Source organism: Dermacentor andersoni, chromosome 2 (genome assembly GCF_023375885.2).
Source record: "Dermacentor andersoni chromosome 2, qqDerAnde1_hic_scaffold, whole genome shotgun sequence".
NCBI lineage: Eukaryota > Metazoa > Arthropoda > Arachnida > Ixodida > Ixodidae > Dermacentor > Dermacentor andersoni.
In genome coordinates this window covers 224,632,502-224,651,832 of record NC_092815.1, presented here as the reverse complement: position 1 = coordinate 224,651,832, position 19,331 = coordinate 224,632,502, and the positions used below count along the sequence as shown (strand labels likewise).

At 44.7% G+C, this 19,331-nt stretch overlaps 1 protein-coding gene across 2 annotated transcripts in view; it reads left to right on the top strand.

Annotated features, from left to right (window-relative positions):
* Atg16 (Autophagy-related 16) overlaps positions 1-19,331 on the top strand; it is a 313,574-nt gene that overhangs the window by 93,650 nt on the left and 200,593 nt on the right. For both annotated transcript variants that reach the window (XM_050186603.3, XM_050186604.3), the window contains exon 5: positions 2,311-2,401. In XM_050186603.3, the coding sequence (XP_050042560.1) occupies positions 2,311-2,401 (91 nt within the window). The remainder of the gene's footprint in view (positions 1-2,310; positions 2,402-19,331) is intronic.

Here is a 19,331-nt window from a genome sequence, read left to right as displayed (position 1 = left end):
GGACGTTTGAGCGCGACACGCAAGTTCTTTTTTTGCCGCCAGTTGACGACCGACAGGTCTGCCAAACAGGTCTCGCATTTTTTCTTTGCAGACATCCCAGCTCGTTAGGTCTGCTTCGTGTGTGTCGTACCATTGCCTTGCAGTTCCTCTTAGGTAAAATGTCACGTTTGCTAGCATCATTGTTGGATCCCACCTGTTGTTGTCGCACACTCGTTCGTACATCGTAAGCCAGTCCTCGACGTCGGCGTTGTCCGTCCCACAAAATGTCCCTGGGTCCCGCGGATGAGTGAGGATGACCGTTGGCACGGGCTGCTGAGGCGTTGTCGCTTGTGTCAGTTGAGTTGCCATTGTGGCGGCAGGTAGATGACGTCCACTGCGAAGTTCCGTGATTGTACCCCGCACCTTCCACCAAAATTTTGCAGGAAGAAAGCAGGCCCACGAATGTAAAATAACGTATATTTACAACTGGCGTATATGGCGTTCAGGCAACTGCCAGACTTCGTCTTCGTCTAGTCCAATTCAACTTCTTCGTTCCCTTCACCGTAACAATATAATAAGAGTGACGCACACAAAGCAGATGCTCTCGCTGAAAAAACTACTTACAAAAAGGTAACTCCATGTTGCCTCCAAAGCACAATGTTTCTTGTTGTTTGTTTTTCACATTCCTTGCCGTGGTTACCGCGCAACTGTCCCACTCGAGGCGGACACCTGAACTATTCCAAAGTGCAAGCGCGCGTAAACGACACCGTCCGGAAAGTGCAAAATATGACTGTGTGGCATCCCTGCGAGTATGGAGGTTACGTTTCGCTGTGCGCATGGCTAGTACGGCCGCAGAAAAAAGATAGAAAGACTGAGGTGTGCGCTGAAAAAAAGGACAAAAGAAGGAAGAGCCGTGCCTCCTTTGCTAGGCTACACTTGCTTGGGCGGAGCATGTGCTTGTAAAACCCGATGTGTCATTGCCTCCTCAAGAGAGAAAAAGGTTATCTCCCACAGTTTCTTTTTTATTATTATTGAGCACCGTCTGAGATTTTCCGAACACATGTGCTGCGGCGTTTGCTTTCGGCACCTTGTTGTCTGCTCGCCTGCTGTTTGGCTGCCATGAAGGATATACAGAAATCTAAGAATCCCCAGATTTCTGAATATTAGTTCGTAGTACTGAGGCATTGTTAACATGACACGGAAACTGAATGATCATTATTCTGAAAAGTTCAGTGTTCTGAAGTTTGCAGAACTGAAATATTTTTACGTTGAAACCATAGGAAGTCAGCAGGGGATTTCTGAAAAGTTTGTTAATCTGAAAAGCTTGTTAATGCAGTGTTCGTAGTAATGAGGTTTCACTTTGAAATGATTTGTGACATGAGAGTAGTAACTTTTTGTGGCAAGAATTTTATTGTCTCTGCCATTCGTTATTGCAAAGTTTGACTGTAGCAGCATCTCGCACATTCAACTTAGGCCAGGCCTTTGCTTGATAGACGGTGGCTGCACCTCTGAAGCCTTAGCACAGTCTTCCAGAAAAGGATTTTGTGTAAATCGCAGAAAAGGCCAAATAACAATGTGTAGTTAGCCTTTATAGACATGTACTTTTAGTATGTGGGAAGTTCATTTCCTCATTATGAATTGCCTAAGTGAATCTTGTTTGTTTCTTCGTAACTGCACTCCCCATTTTGGCATTAGTCCACTCAGAGGTTTAATCTTGAGGCTGCTATTTTCGCTTTAACATCAGTTTCTTTTTCCTTTCTTTAATTACCTGCATTGTACTATATAGTTTGTCAAAGAAATCAAAGTATTGGGCATGATCACCATAGAACTCTGGAAGAAAACCAGACCTAAGCCATCTTCAAGACCTTGGCCATTTCAGTAAGCAGTACCTGAGCAGACAAAATGCCTTTTAATAGTGCTGACTTGAGAAGTATGCGTCAACCATTTTATTCTAAAGCTATGGTTTCCATTCAAAGGATCAATTTGTGAGCAAATCAAGTGATCAAATTGTAAGCATAATGTACTTTTTATTTTTCCTTTGCGCATCACGAAGTGAGGTTCTCTATATATTCCTCGATTGCCTGGCCAAATCTTTTTAATGTAGAAACAGTGCTAAACATGATGAGCAAAGAAAAGATATTGACAGCACACTCTTTTGTTGCTTTTTCGTCATGATGTGTGTTTATTGCAATTTCTACATTATCCCCAACAAATGAGCCCAACAGTTCTTGGCCAAAGGTTGGCGAGCGTTTTAGGGTGGGACCCTGCTGTGCGTGCGTCTGAGCCCCCTCGTTAAGTTATGGCTGGTACGAGAGCATTGTGCATGTGCAGGATCCAGGAGTGTGAGGCAGAGTTGGGCACGCTGAAGCAGACCCTGAACACCACCTCAAAGGAGCTGCAGGACATGAAGGATGCCAATCAGGTGCGCACTGACCACTTACTTCCATGGCATGACGCCTACACTGTGAGACCCAGCCAGTTTGCTTTTCTGTCTGTCTGCATGCACCAAGAATTATGCAGATCGTGTGCACTGCTGTGTGAATCGTTACATGCAGAGCTTTTATATAGCCAGCTAGACAAGATGGAACATTGTGACTAGAGACACGCTGCAGATTTCAGTGACAAGCGCGTCCCTCAGCCATCATGTTGGACCTCGCAGAGAAAGTGGAACTTTTATTCAGCACTAAGCATGTTGAATCGCAATACACAATGTGCTTGACATTGTAGAAACGTGACATAGTGTCACAGTATGACGACACGTATAGTGAATTTTGGCAACTAATGTTTCGACCGTCTTCTGTCTTCATCAGCTATAGAAGATAGGCCTGCTCACTTGGAAACTACGTCCTGTTTTTTTTTTTTTTTTTTTTTTGTTGCTGTGATCCAGAACTATGTATTTATCTCTTGATAGAAACAACCTGGAAATTTAAGATGTGCGTAGTCTTGTTCTTCACAAATTTTCAGCCTAGAAACAATCTTACAAACAGTTTTCACCTTTGCAGATTCGAAACGATAGTTTTCCCCAAAAGTGCTAATTGCCCGAACAGTGCAAATTGAGAAAAATCGGTTCAGAGATCTCAAAACATGCCACAACACATGCAACTCTGGCATAGAAAAGCTAACTTTTTTCTCTTCTATCACTTAGATAATAACCAAGCTTAACTTGACATGAGCCTTGATGTGAACGTCGAGAAGAAAGGGGGTTAACCGAGGGGCCCGATTTTTATTAGTCATATCATAAGAAGTCAACAAACTTCTTTTGATGTGAACATGTGTGAGAGCTAACTACTACATTATGTGTGCATCTTCAAAACCTGTATACCTTTGATTGCATAACGATAGGCCTTTTAGTCGAGTGAGAAGGAAAGGGTGTGCGGGAAGCCATTCCTTCCCTCTGGCTTGTGTGAGTCGGTGCGGCGCTGCTTGAAGGTGTTGCCATCGTGTGTTGCGGAATCATTTGGAGATGTTTTAGCTTGTTCTCTGTGAAACTTAAGCGCTGTCAGTTCATGTGCGGTTGTCAAAGAACCACTGTGTAGCCTTTCAGTGCAGCAGTAACTACAGCATGCGTAAATTTCTCTTGGCTGTTCAAACATGTGACATGCATCATCAGCTGTGGTGTGTGCATGTGTTGTGAACTATTTTGGCTGTATAAGTTTTGACTTGACGAAGAGAACCACTGTCTATGAATTGCCAGCATGAATCATAAAATATTCTTGCTATCTGACCACTTGGTGTGGGAACTAAAGCGTAAGAGTGCTTGTGTACAGCCAACCTAAGGCAATCCCAAAACATCTAAGCACCGACCATTATAAACCATTTGCATCAGCCACTGGCAACATTCTCACATAATTTCAAGTCTAGTAGACTTAAAATTGCTATTCTATGTCTGCACTAGCCTCCTGTATGAGGCCGATGGCATTGCTAAACACAGCAATCACTGAGGCTGGTAAACCAGCATGATATTTAGGTTTTGTGCTTGAGTATTGCCTTTCTTTCCTGTAAAGCATTAACATCCAAAGGGGACTGCATAGAAAGAGTTCGACGGCTGTTTGTGAGGACACAATTTTCGTAAAACAGGTGATTGCGTCATAGTGGACGATAGGAACAAGACCCAAAAAATTGTTTTCGTCCTCTTCTTTTGCGAGAAAAAAAGTGGCAAACATTGCAATAAGATCTTGCATGGTCATGCCACATGCTTGTATACCATGCACTATATAGAGCAAACAGACCTATAACCCAGTTTCTATCACTTCTTTGGACACTCGCGCAGTCTGCAACCGGTTGCTCGACCGCTCAAGTGCGATTTGCACTGTACGGTATGCTGTTTTTACTAACAAAAACTAGTTTATCTGAAGGCAGAAATCTCATCTGACAAACAATGTAGTCGCTCAATGTATTTAAAGTTAACAATTTGAACGCCTGTCAAAAAAAACAAAAAAAAAACAACAGCACAACTTATTTCACAGCAGAATAGTACCCATGCTGTTAGTATCGTCATATTGAGTTTGAGTTCATTGAGCGTTACATGGAGGGGGTTGCATATGGAGAAAGGTATACAGAAAGCCATTTTCAAGACCTTCTTGGCCATTTCATTAAGCAGTACCTGAGCAGACAAAATGTCTTTTAATAGTGCTGACTTGAGAAGTATGTGTCAGCCATCTTATTCTAGAGCTATAGTTGCCATTCAAAAGATCAAATTGTAAACAAATCAAGGGATAAAAGTGTAAGCGCAATGCACTCTTTATTTTTCCTTTACGCATCACAAAGTCAGGTTCTCTATATCTTCCTCGATTGCCTGACTTAGTGTGAACACTGCAATGGGAACTGTTGTTAAAGTATGCATAAAAATAATAAAAAATAACAAGCAATTGCAAAATACAGGCATAGAATGCAAGCAAACAGAATCATTTGCGAAATACATGTAAACAATACATACAAATACATAGAGTTAGCAAGAATAGGAAGTAACGAACAGAAGAACTAATCAATAAAGGGAAAATTAGACATCCACCCATTCATAGCAATTGCTAAAAAGGAAACCCATGTGGGTTCCTTATACAACGGAGAACACTCTTTAATGGCACTAGACATAAAAGGAGCTTTTGACAATGTTAGCCACGCGGCAATCTTGGAAGGCCTTAACAGCCTAGACTGCAGGAAGAAAGTACACGGATACGTCAAAGCCTTCCTCTCCAGTAGAACAGCAACAATAGGTTTAGGAGAGATCCGATCGCAAAAACTCCCCACACCAAACAAGGGGACACCCCAAGGTTCAGTAATTTCCTCGATACTCTTTAACATCGCAATGATTGGCCTAGGGCATAAACTAAGCAAAATCGAAGGCGTACAACATGCCATATATGCAGATGACATTACCATCTGGGCCACTAAAGGCTCGCTGTGCCAAAAAGAAAGCTATCTGCAAGAAGCAGCCACTTGCGTGGAAGAATATGTCGGGGAAAGAGGCCTTGAGTGCTCAACGGAGAAATCCGAGCTTTTGAGAATTACATTGGGCAAGAAAAGCAAAGAAACCCTTAACATGTGGCTAAAGGGGCAGCCGATATCGGAAAGCCAACAAATCAGAATCCTTGGAATGTGGGTGCAATCCAACCAGCGCTGCGCCCGCATGCTGAAAACACTCAAGCAGTCAACAACCCACATAGCTCGCGTGATCAAGCGGGTGTCACAAAAGAGATATGGGATGAAAGAAGGAGACACACTTAAACTGGTTGGGAACCTGGTGGTCAGCAGGGTCGCATACTCACTCCCGTGCTTCAACTGCACCAAACAGGAAATACAAGAAGCAGACACCATTTTACGCAAAGCATACAAAACAGCACTTCACCTGCCGTACAATACATGGACAGAAAAACTAATGGCACTTGGTTTAAGCAACACCTTCAAAGAACTAAAAGAAGCCCAAAGTATCGCACAGCTCATGAGACTCCAGCAGACCAAAACGGGAAGGGAGCTGCTAATAAGGCTAGGCTTCGCGAAATCAGTCAAAGAAACCCAAAGAACGGAGGGGATTCCTGATGAATATCGGAAAACATAGACTGTTAGCCCCCTACCCAAAAACATGGACCCAAATCTCCACACGGCACGAAGGGACGCAAGGGTGAAATACGTCGAAAAGTACCCAGCCACAAAAAACACAACAGTATACACAGATGTTGCAGTATACGCCAAGCAAAGAGGAACAAACATAGCAAATACAGCTGCGATAGTAATAAGCCCGGACTACCAAGAGATCAGCAGCGCGTCAATGAAGGACTGCTTGGTAACGGAAGCTGAGGAAATAGCCATAGCTCTAGCGGCAGTGGAGGGCTACCGATCCGAAAGGTCATTAATAATACTCACCGACTCGCAAGCTACGCTTCGGAATTGCATGAACGGCAGAATAGGATGCAAAGCGCTTCACATCCTCCGCTCCTGCAGGGCTAACAACAAAGTCAGGCATACGATTTTCTGGGTACGAGGACACGCTGGAATAGAAGGAACCTAAGGGCGGACAAGGCAGCTCGAGAGCACACAAGCCGAGCGGCCACAAGCACCGACCCTGAGGAACCCAGACCAGTTGACCCAAGCTACTCTGACATTCTGAATACTATAAGGGGGTCTGAATCAAATATTCTCCACCCAACAGCCTAAATCAGCATGAAGCAACCTCTTGGAGGAGGCTGCAAACAGGAACATACCCAAATCTAAACACACTAAGCAATATGGTTCCCATCCAGTATAGAGACATTTGCCCCTGGTGCGGCACCAAGCCCACCTTATATCACCTGACATGGGTATGCATTCACAATCAACAATTTCTTCAAATATAAGACCCGAGTGCGGAACAGTGGGAGAGGGTGCTCTCCAGCAGTGACCCGAAAGTCCAGCATGGACTAGTAAGGCACGCTCTCCGAGTAGCCACCCTCAGTGGTGCCCTGGAATAGGGGCGTCGACGCTGCGCAGATGGGGAAGCAGTCCGTGAAGACGGCCGACCACATCTGCCACCGCTAATTTCTAACCACTTAGAGCAAATAGTTTTTCCTCCTCCTCCTCCTCCTGAAAGAAAAGCCTCGCAGTTGAAGAAAAATTTGTCCTGGTCCGGGACTCGAACCCGGGACCACCGCCTTTTTGGCGCAGCTGCTCTACCATCTGAGTTAGCAGAAGGGTTGAAATCCGGGCCAGTTGGTACATATTTGAAGGAAAAAAACCAGTCAAAAAACACAAAGGAGAAGATGATAGGTTCACACCACAATGACTGGACTATCAACTGAGCTTTATTCCTTAAGTCCTTTGTGTTTTTTTACTGGTTTTTTTCTTTCATCTGAATTAACCAGGCGGCTAGCAGATAGCAGAGCAAAGTCGAATTTGTCGACAACTCGAAGCAAAGGCAAGAGTTTGACGTAATAGTTCTGTGGAAACCCGAAAGGCGGAGAGAAGCAATTAATGAAGGGAAAATTAGACATCCACCCATTCATAGCAATTGCTACGAAGGAAACCCATATGGGTTCCTCAAAAGAAAAGCCTCGCAGTTGAAGAAAAATTTGTCCTGGTCCGGGACTCGAACCTGGGACCACCACCTTTCCGAGGCAGATGCTCTGCCATCTGAGCTAACCAGGCGGCTAGCAGATGATAGGGCGAAGTCGAATTTGGCGACAACTCGAAGCAAAGGCAAGAGTTGAACAGGCAAACTGAACGTTTGAAAATAATTAATGAGGACGAGGTTTTAGCCTCCAAGGGTAGACTATTCCACACTTTGATGGCAGCGAAGATTAAAGTATTTTGTCTGTAATTAGTGCAAGCCTACATCGCATTGAGTAGTTTTGCAGCTGCTCATTGCTGCTATACCACAGCTTGGAACTACAGTGACAACACTGCATTAAGGTCACATTTGGGAAGCAAATTTTCAGAAATATGCAACAGATCTCTGAGGCTGATTGTATACTCAGATTAATATGTGCGCACACATTGCACTGGGCACTCCATCGACCTCAACACCAACAGAAACTCCGGCCATGCCAACTCCAACAACAGTCTACTCCAACACCAGTCATTTTCATTGGTTAGTCTCGGTTGTTAGAATTTCGGTTTCTTCAAAGGAAATTTTATGGTCTGCCGTCAGCAGGCATTTGGTGAGTAGCCGTGCATGGCTTAGCCATGTCTGGGGACAAGGGGATCCTGGGAGTTGAGCCATTGCAGGGTGTTTAGACCTTTAAGGATTCCCAGCAGAGGCTACACACCCTAGGACTCCAATTGCCACAGGCACATCCGAAAAAGTTCTGTAGGCCTGCCAATACACTTATTAGGCATATTGGTGCTTGTACTGTGACAGGAGACAGCGAGTGCACGGGTGTATAATGAAGGAATACATACCGTGTCCCTTCTCACTCTTCACATTCTTCACTGCAATACTTCGCGCATCCTCTACCGCATAATACAGCTGCACTGAGGCAGAGCTGGCTTTCAAGAACCTGCATTACACAGCGTGCTGAGCTTGCTTTCAGTTTCGAAGCCATTGGCGAAGCTTACAAGGTGGAGTTGGTGCCATTGCTTACAGCGGCGAATTGTTTCAAGGAAAAACACAGCACCGAACGGCAAGAAAGCTAGGCCTAGCGTTACTGCGATGGTGATACGGCTGGCAGTGGATCTGTGTGTTAGAGTGCTGGTTCGAGGCGGAGAGATAATCAAAATGGTGGCAGTGGTGGCTTCGATTAATGCCACTTCAGACCTGTGGTCACGAAAAAAATCTAGAAGACGGGACGGCAAAGAGTTTTTGCGTCCGAAATTTCAGACCCTGTTATGCATAGACACCATGGGGTACATGGCAGTGCCACAAAAGTGTCTGAATTATCGGCCTTGCCCGAAAAATCGGGCATCCGGAAAATCCCTTGTTGACTTCATAGGCATTTGTCATCATCATCAACATCATCATCATCAGCCTGGTTATGCCCACTGCAGGGCAAAGGCCTCTCCCATACTTCTCCAACTACCCCAGGCATGTACTAATTGTGGCCATGTTGTCCCTGCAAACTTCTTAATCTCATCCGCCCACCTAACTTTCTGCCGCCCTCTGCTACGCTTTCCTTCCCTTGGAATCCATTCCATAACTCTCAATGACCATCGGTTATCTTCCCTCCTCATTACGTGTCCTGCCCATGCCCATTTCTTTTTCTTGATCTCAACTAAGATATCATTAACTTGCGTTTGTTCCCTCACCCAATCTGCTCTTTTCTTATCCCTTAGCGTTACACCTATCATTCTTCTTTCCATAGCTCATTGACATTTGTCATGGTCACCCTCAAAGTCACGTGAACGGCTAGACATAAACATGTAAACCACAAAGTAGGGGGAAGAACCAAAGGAAGCTTTAGCTTTAAAAGACCACGGTACATCAGCTTATTTAAGCTAGCGCAGCAAGACGTCATACATTTGTCTTTGCTGCCGTTGAGATCAAATTACGAATGCAGATTTGTACTGTGCTACCGGCTGTGGCAGGCAGCATGCTCAACAAATGCCAGAACAACAGTGCAACAGCCAGGTGCAAAGAAAACAGTTGCTGTGCTGACATTTGTCGGGTTCACAAAATGATGCACCAAAAAATCGCAAAACAAGTTGGCGTTGACATCATGTTTTCTGCTGTGTTGAAACTGTCGGATCTGTGCGCAAGAGTGGATACAGTTACTCATATGCCATGTGCATGTGATAAAAACACCGAGAAGCATTAATTTGTAACTTGCATGAAGGCAGTAGTGTATTCCATACTGCAAGTTTGTAGGAAGGAGTATGTCAGGTAGACCAGCAGATGCCTTAATGAATGTCAAAAGGGTGTTTAACTGAGCTAGTTGGTTTATTCTTTGAGGATTGTAGCAGCTGAACTTATGGAAAACAGACACAGAAGGAACGACTAGATGTGGATGCAAATGCACTGTCAACTGATTTCTTTATTGAAATTCCCACGCTTTTTATTTCATTGCCACATCTTGTCTCTTATCTGCCTGAGGCTTCTTTCAAAAAGGTGACTTCTTTAATGAGAGCTCAAGGGAACACTACAATAATGTCAGCAAATCGGCCATACCAAGTCATCTTGGTGAACATTGCGAGACCTGTGGATACAAACATTTGTTCTATAACACACAAGTGCTCATAAATATGCCGATCAGCTGTCATGAATTATTGAAGCCCCCCTGCAGGCGTGTCTTCATCAGCAGGTGTGTTGTGTGTGGCCGTGTGTGGCTTTGCCGTGTCTGGGGACCGGGGAATTCTGGAGGTTGAGCCAGTGCCGGGTGTTTCGACTTTTAAGGCCCCCCCGGCGGAGGCAACACACCTCTTTGGCCTCTGCTTCACATAGACGGTGCCTCCAGACTAATCCACCTGGAGGAAAACAGCAGTCTCCCTTTTTCTTTCTCTTTCACTGTTTCTTCTTTTCTGTCCTCTATTCACTTCTTCTCAGTACCCAGTTTCTGGGTGGCAAGGGTTAACCTTATGTGGCTAACCAGTTTTGGTTACGCTCTATTTGCTTATAGCAGCGATGTACAGCTGGCATTGGCAGTGATTCTCTCGCAGGAACTCCTGTCACGACCCCTTGTTGGGCTCATTGGTCGGTGGTGGGCACCGGTACAAATAATTAACACAGGCTATGGCTATGGCAGCTCCTCCTGCCTCTGATTGGCCCCTGAAAGGAAGCCGCACTGATGTAACCTGCCACTTTTTTGGTAAAAGTCAAGATAAATTAATCAAGTATCATGTCATCCATTGTGAAAAACCTGAGACTAAAGCCAGATTAATCTCACCATTTGTTGTTACAAAATTCCTGAAAAAGACCATTGGCATAGGCTACAAAGTTACTAAGATGGCAAATGCAGACGTACTTCTAGAAGTACGCGATGAAGCTCAGTAGAGCAAACTAAGCAATCTTGTTCATTTTGGTGACATCCCACTAACAGTCACTGCACATCGTACCATGAACACTGCCAAAGTTGTTGTTTCATAATTTGATCAAATGAATCTTAGTGATTCTGAACTCCTGGAGGAATGGAGGAAAGAGAATATCATCGATGTTAAAAAAATTAATGTCAGACGCAATGACCAGGAAATACCCACCAAGCACCTGATTCTCACTTATCGCTCCAGCATACTTCCAGAAATACGGCAGTTAAAATGGGATACGTAAAAATCAGAGTACTACCCTATGTACCCAATCCAAGGTGCTGCTTTAAGTGTCAGAAGTTTGGACACGGGTCCCAGAGCTGCCGAGGTTGGCTGACTTATGCAAAATGTGCTGCAAAAGACCATGCTTCCGACAGTTGCAGAGAGACACTCTACTGTCCCAACTGTGAAGGAAACCACCGAGCATACTTTCAGTCCGGTACCATCTGGAAAAAATGAAAAAGGAATAACCATCAAAGTTTCAGAAAAGATAATGTTTCAGCAAGCACACCAACATGTGTCATGGTTTCCACTTGCAAGTTACAACAATGTGGTGCATCAGGAGGCAGTGCCACAGAAGCTTTTCGTGCCTGTCCAGGCCACGTCTAGTCAGCCGACAGTCACAACTCCTGTCTCCACAGTGGTCGAAGCTGCTCTGCCATTCATGAAGTCTGGTCAGGAAGCCTCCGGGCGGCCAGGTGTGAAGGCCCTTATTCAGGAGCCAAAGGCCCAGATCCCTACATGTCTGCAGAAACAGCAGAAACGGCAGACATCCAGGACCTCAGACGAGGTAATGGACGCTATCCCAAGCTCCTTGGCATCCTTAGTGCCAAGGGAAAGGTGTGGCTCTCATGAGCATGTCTGGAAAAACAAAAATCCCACAACAGGTTCGAAAGGTGGTCCTGTTGCCTAGAAAGCACTATTCTACACGTGAACACAGAACACATATTCTTAAATAATGAACCCTCAGTAGAAATAATGCCACTTCTCGACTGGAATGTCATCGAAAATCTCTACGACAGTGACAATTTTCCAGTAGTCCTAAGCCACACCACACACACTGAAAACGTTCTGTGTGCAGCCCTCTGGAAAATGGATTGGCCAACTGGGAACAGTATCACCAACTTACGCGTCTGAGGCGAGATGGCATAGCATCCTTTAGCATAGGTGATGACGTCGCATACTTGACAACTTTTATTATTGCTGATGCATCCTAGTGCATTCCACAAACAAATCAATATTCTGTTAAAAGGTGCATTGAAAAATGCAAGAACACCCGCAAGAACCAAAACAAAGCATGAGGACTCCTACAAGAGTTTCCAACTGCAGAAAATCTCATCAATTTCAAATGCATCAAGTCACAGGGAAGGAGAACGTGTAGACAGGCCAAGGGTGAGAGCTGGCAAAAGTACTTAGCAGAAATGAACTGTTATATAGATGAGAAAATAAGCTTAGAGCAGGGTTAGGAAAATAAAAGGTCTGCCACCACACCCTATTTCATTAGCAAATCGTCAAGGTAACATAGCCTAAAAGATCAGGCAAACACTCTCGGAGCTCACTTTGAGCAAGTATCTGTGCCAATTATTGACATGAATTTTTAGACATCAGCAGCTGTCGGAAAAGAAGCCACTTGAGCATAAATGGAGATCACCTCAGGAGGTTAACAGCCCTTTTAAAATAGCTGAACTCTATGGAGCGCTTCACTCCTGAAATAAGTCTGTGCCAGGACGTGACCACACCATGTACAGTATGATAAAACACCCACATCTGGAAACTCTAATGACACTCCTTTTACTGTTTAATAATATATGGGCAGCTAGGGACATTCCTGCTTCTTGGAGGAAGGCTATTATGATTCCTATTCTTAAGGTGTGAAGGGACTCATACTTGTGGAGCAGCTACGGACCGACAGCATTGACTAGGTGTCTGTGTAAAGTGCTTTAGAAAATGATAAACCGGTGCGTAATGCATTTCTTAGAGGCCAACAAGCTATTAGATCCATTTCAATGCAGTTACAAGGAAGGTGGGTCAACAGCTGACCACCTTGTCCACATTGAGTCAAGCATTAGAGATGCATTTATACATAAACAGTTTTCTCTCTCCATGTTTCTAGACTTAGAAAAGGCCTCTGATATGACAGCGCTATGGAATCCTGCAAGATTGGTGTGCCATGGGCATCCGGGTAAACATGTTAAAGCTACCTGTCAAACTTAACATTTTGTCTATTAATGGGCAATACTCTCTCCCGAACTGTCAGGAGGCTTGAGTGCCACAGGGAGGTGTACTGAGCTGCATTCTCAGGGTGTCTACCAACCGGGAAAACCGGGAAAACCGGGAATTCTCAGGGATTTTGAGTTGTCTGGAAAAGCTCAGGGAAAACTCAGGGAACTTGTGCCTCTATCAGGGAAAATTAGCTGTAATTTTATTGAAAGGGTTGAAAGTCGCGGTAATGCTGGCTCGAGTAACAGACAGGAATCGTAATGAATCGTCTTTCACGCCCTGTCGTCGGCTGGAGGAGTTGCCAGTGTAGAGTCAACGACCAACTTCCCGGATTCCCGATAATTTGGACGGCTTCGCGGCGCCACCACGTACCCCATAGAGTCAATCGTGCAATCGTGCAAGTCTGAAATTTCGGACGCAAGAACTCTTCACCGTCCAATTTTCCAGACATTTTGCCATGACTGCAGGTCCGAAAAGGCAGTGATCAAGCCACCACCGCTGCCATTTTGATTACCTCGCCGCCTCGAACCAGCGCTCTAGCACGCAGATCTGCTGGCGGCCATAGCCACCACTGTGGCAGCGCAAGGCCTGGCTCCTTCGACGTTCGCTATGAAGCTCCTTGCCGTTGGGTGCTGTGTTATTTATTGAAATAATTCGCTGCTGTCAGCAATGGCATGGACTCCGCCTATGTGGTCCTTGCGAATGACTGAGAAGCTTGGAAAGCACGGTGCGTTGCATAATGGCGGTTCCCGAAAGTCAGCTTCGCCTTTGTACAGAAATGTTACTTGATGAATCATACGCAAAAGTATTGCAGTGAATCATAACACGCATGGGAATTAGGGGCTATTGCCACGGGTCACAGTATGTATTCCTTAATATACACACATGCACCCGGTATTGCCTGTCACAGTACGAGCACCGATATGCCTAATACGTGTACCGACAGGCCTTCAAGCGTTTTCGAATGTGCCTGTGGCGGTTTGAGCCCCTAAGGGCAGTAAATGACATGCATTTATTTTTTCCAACTGGCCGATTTTTCGAACGTTTTCGCGGCCCCTAGAGAGTTTGAAAAATCGGCCGTGTGCAACTGACCAAAAAGATTATTTAAATGGTCAGTGGGGCGAACGAGTGGCAGAAGGAGGACAAGAACAGAAAGGATCTACGCATTCAGGAATTAACGGGAAAGGAAGCGTGCTGCTGCCGTTTTCAAGGAGTTTGAGCTCAAAAAACGAAGTGTTGGCTGATGCTGAGATGCAGGTGTCCCTCATCCAAACAAAAATAAGCTCTTTAAAGCAATGAAACACAACACTGAGGTGTTGTGCGTGGGCTGAAAGTATACCTCAACTGTCCTGACATATATGTCAGGACAGTTGAGGTTGACTTACGAGCTGTTGAAAGAGAATCTCAATTGTGACAAAGTTCGGGCCTCATACCACTGAGCTTGCTATCAGTTGATAGAAATAGTTCATATTCGAAAATATTTGCTTCTGTATGCATCTCCTTTTTATTCGTATTTGAGAATGTAATTTGCAATTTTTTTTGAAGACATTTTATTTGCTGTGTATATTGCTAACCCCCTCCCCCCTTCTATTATTTTTTTCAATAACATAAACACTATATACTTCTTAGTATTCAAAGTGGATTAGGTCAGTTCTTTATAATTTTATTTTCATATGCTCACTAGAGAGTGACAGCATAGGGCGATATGGTTCCATCCCGTCTTGACATAAAACATAGTTCTTCATCACTCAGGGAATTTTGCAAAGACACTCAGGGAAAACCTGGAAAACTCAGGGAATTTAGAAATGTCAACTTGGTAGACACCCTGATTCTCTTTCTGGTTAAAATGAATTTTCTGCATCCATTATTACCACCAACAATGTTTTACTGTGTGTGTGGAAAGGATGTTCAGCTGGGTTTTGAGTTTTTGTAACCTTGCCTTCTAGTAGGGACAGGTTCAGCGTAGTCTGTACAAAGTGTCAAAATGGGCCAGTAGGAATAAATTTAAGCTGAATCCAAATAAAAGCTCCAGCGCACTCTTAACAAAGATAAAAGGCCTGGTTCCAGATCCTAATGACTGCTTTATGGACAGCAGTTACCTCTAAACACACACCTGAAATATTTAGGCTTCATATTAGACTCACAACTTACCTTCATTCCACAAGTAAAGCATCTCAAAGAGAAATGTTTAGAAACAGTGAACCTTCATAAATTTAATCGCATACATCACGGGGCAGTTACAGGAAGTGCCTAATGAACCTGTACAAGAGCCTCATATGTGCACATTTGGACTCTTTTATTTATTTGCACATACTGCAGTGGGGAATAAGCACTATAGCAAGAGTGCATTAACAGAGGAATAAACCCAGATAAAAGTATCATACGATGAGGGTGGTGTGCGAATACCATTTATCCTGGGTGGCAGATACAAAACTTCGGGGTGAGCATGAGTGAATAGACCTAGGTAAGGAGTTCCAGTCTTCTATGGAACGAGGGAAAAAGTTGAATTTAAACACATTAGTGCGTGCAACATAGGGTATCAAGTTTATGTCATCTCGTCGATGACTCTGGCACGAGGTTAGTATAGTATAGTATAGGAACAGAAGAATTGATGATGCTGTGCAAAAACTCTAACAGTGCTACGCGGCGACGTGAATAGAGCGAAGTTAAATTAAAGGAACGAAGTGCAGATGAGGGTGAAAAGTCACCATCATAACGGTGACTTAAAAATCTTTCAGCTTTTTTCTGATTTGCTTCTAACTTGCTAATCTCACACTACTTATAAGGGTTCCAAATGACAGATGCGTAGTCAACAACGGGACAGATTAGCGATTTTATAACAGTAGCTTAGTATCTTTTTGAGAGTTGGATAGTGTACGACGTAGGTAACCTAACTTTTTTAGGGCTTTGTTACAAATGTAATCAATGTGATCAGACCATGGCATGTTATGCGTAAAAATTACACAGAGATACTTATACACGCAGCACTGTTATTTAAGGAGTAATAAAAAAAGAGAAAGAACATAAGTTTTACAGAAGGACATAGGGATGGTTTTATCAAAGTTGATGTTCATTTATATATATCTGTGTATACGTGTGTATATCTATGAGTATATGGATGGCATTGTATACATTTTTCTTTTTTCTTTTTCTTTCCCTTTTCTTTCTTTCTTTTTTCTCTCTTGTTCGCCAATATTATTGTATGAGATCATGTATCGCTCAGTTCCCGCCCTACTAAAATCCCGACCAGGGATTGTAGTATTTATAAATAAAAATAATAAATATAAAAATTAAAATTTGCCAGGTGCTGCATCAAGTACCAAACCTAGCAAATCACTCTTGGAGGTGGTAATGATCATCAGAAGAGTTAATAACTTCATATAAAACGCAATCACCGACATAAAGACGAATGTGAGAAGAGATGTTAACAGGCAAATCATTCATGTAAATAAAAGAAAAACGCAGTGCTGCTATAGTGTATCAGTCTGCTACATCGAGCACCTTAAAGATGCTATAACGGTTGTTCGTCACGTATGTCTGTGTGCTGTCAAACGGTAATGAATGTCAGAGGTGCACCCACAGACGTAAAGCAAAACAAGCAGTAAACGCAGAGTACGGAACGAAAGTCACTAAAACAAACACATGTCTACATTAAGTCCTACGCGCAGTGTTCAGGAAAGGAGTGAAAACATATCAAAGGTTCAGTTCCGATGGTGACGACGATCAGGGGTAGAACTGTCGTGAAGATTCTAGTTGGAGGCAAGCCAACACAAGATGTCCCTCATGGGAGGCGAGTCAAGATGCGATGATGGCAATGGTTATCAGATGAGGTTGACGACAGGCCCCGGCTGCATTACTGTGGCTAGTGCACTCAACGGGTGTCAGGCGGGGGGTTTCCACTGCCACAACTCCATGTGCCACCTCGAGCAAGAGGCGGCCTCAAAGCAAAGGCCTCAGTTAGGCCTCAATTAGGCCTCGTCCCGGACACAGCCTTACGCTGCTCCGACAGGCGGCTACGAGCAGGCAACAGCCAGGCCTGCTCCGAACGGCGTCACTCCGCATCTGCACCAACAGGCAGGCGCGGCCTCTGGGCCGCCTCGGGTACCGTAGGAGGAGCTCCCGGAACAGCACACTGGGTCCTACGTCTTCCAAATCACAAGCGCCTCGCCTGCTCATTCGGCACCCACCTCTTATTCCTTTTCCTCTTGTTGAAATTCCTTGACGCTGCCAAGCACGGAAGCTGTCCCTGGCTCGCCTTCTGTGTCTTCTTTCTTCATTCTTTTCGACACAAAATTCAAAACCCTCAGAAGTTCTCACAAAGTCCACGCACACATGAATTAAATCAAATTAAGTCCTTGCACTACAATTGTCCCCCCCACTTAAGAAAGTTGTTTGGGACCACAGTGTACACAATTCAACAACATACACACACATGATTTGCATGCTACTGTACCAATCTTTCTGATAGCACCGTATTTACACGATTGTAAGTCGACTCGACTCGAATGTAAGTCGACCCCCCCATATCGCTTGACAGGAGAAAAAAAAAAAGAAGAAAAAAAAAGAGAATACCCGAGGGCGCATTCGATAACGAAAATTTATAGTAGCTGACATGATGGTCACTGGACTACTCGTCTTCACTAGTGCTGCTGTCGTCATCGTTGCTACGGTCCCACAGCACGTTGTCGTCTCGTGAAATTTCACATTTGGCAAACGACCGCACCACGACATCTTGTGGAACAGCAGCCCACGCCGAATGCACCCAACCACACGCAGCCGTCAGGGAGGCTCTTTTGACAGGTCCGGTTGGCGTAATTTCGCGGTCTTCTGCCGCCAGCCACTCGTTGTACTCACGGTGGAGCAGGTCCTCAAAAGGCGAAGATCCGGCCTTGTTTCATGACCATGTCGCACTTCACTGGCAGGGACCGATCGCGCATTTCAGCGACGTACGCTGCAAGCTTAGCCTACAGCTCTGGAAAGCGTCCAGACTTTGGCACGTGGGAAACTCCTCACTTGCCGTCACAGGTGAAAATTTTGCCTCGCTGCAGTCGCCACTCTCGCACCACCCATTCAGAAACATCGAACTTGCGGCACGCTGCGCAGTGATTTGTTTCTTTGGCATAAAGAATGGCAGCCCTCTTGAATGCTGCTGTGAACAAGTGCCGAATGATTAGTGGGCCTGGAGCACTCATGACGACTGAGGAAGCATAGAAGTAGCACGTAGCCAGCAGTCAAGTGGAACGCATCAAACCAATGCCTTTCATCAAACTATAGAGAAAGCAAAGAGAAACCCGCAGGCAAAGAGAAACCCGCAAAGAGAAACAGGCAAAGAGAAACCCGCAGAGTGGTGTCTGCTCTTCCATGAACTACCGATGCTCCCTGCAAGCGCCGCCGTTTTGAGGGTGCCGCCGTGAATGGAACAGCATTGCTTCCATCAACTATCGACACCCCCTCATGAGTGTTGTGTGCACTGTAAAACTCTCAAAAATGTTGAAAAACCCTTCCAAAAAGCGAATAAACATGCGGGATAGCGAAAAGCTACGGGTAGGGCCATAGAGCAAACATAAAATTGTAACTACGTTGTAGTTACAATTACGCTTTTTTGGTGGTGCCATGTTTTGGTTTCGATTCTAAGTCGACCCCCCACTTCAGATTTTCAAATTTAGAAAAGTGGTCGACTTAGTCTTGTAAATACGGTAACATTTAACGATAGTAACTATAGTAATGTGTCCGATAGTCACGATAGTAACTTGCTACGGCACCATGTTAATGTGTCTCTCTCTGGTGCAGAGAACAGAAAGTATGTCATGTTCCTCTGCAATATCCGATTTGACGATAACTGCACCGTGCTGCTGGTCGTCTAGTTTCGTTTCCTTTCATCATCTTTTCAGGAGGTTGATGTGGAATACTTGCGAACCGAGGTCTATAGTGTAGTCGTAATCGTTGTGTACTGAAGCAGACGCGCCTTGCGTTTAGGATAGCAGCTCAGAGACGACGACGATGACCTGTGCTGTGATTTGCGAGAGAGCACTGGCTTTACGCTGCTGCTAGGCTGCTTTCTATTTGCTGTTTCTTGCCTTCAATTAAACATCATTACATTTGGTGGAGATTGCTGGAATCCCTCAAGTCTTCTTTCTCGGCCCGGAATCCCTCGGCCTTTCTTCTAAGCTACTTGCCCGGTGCCACGGTCTGTACCGGATCATTGACGC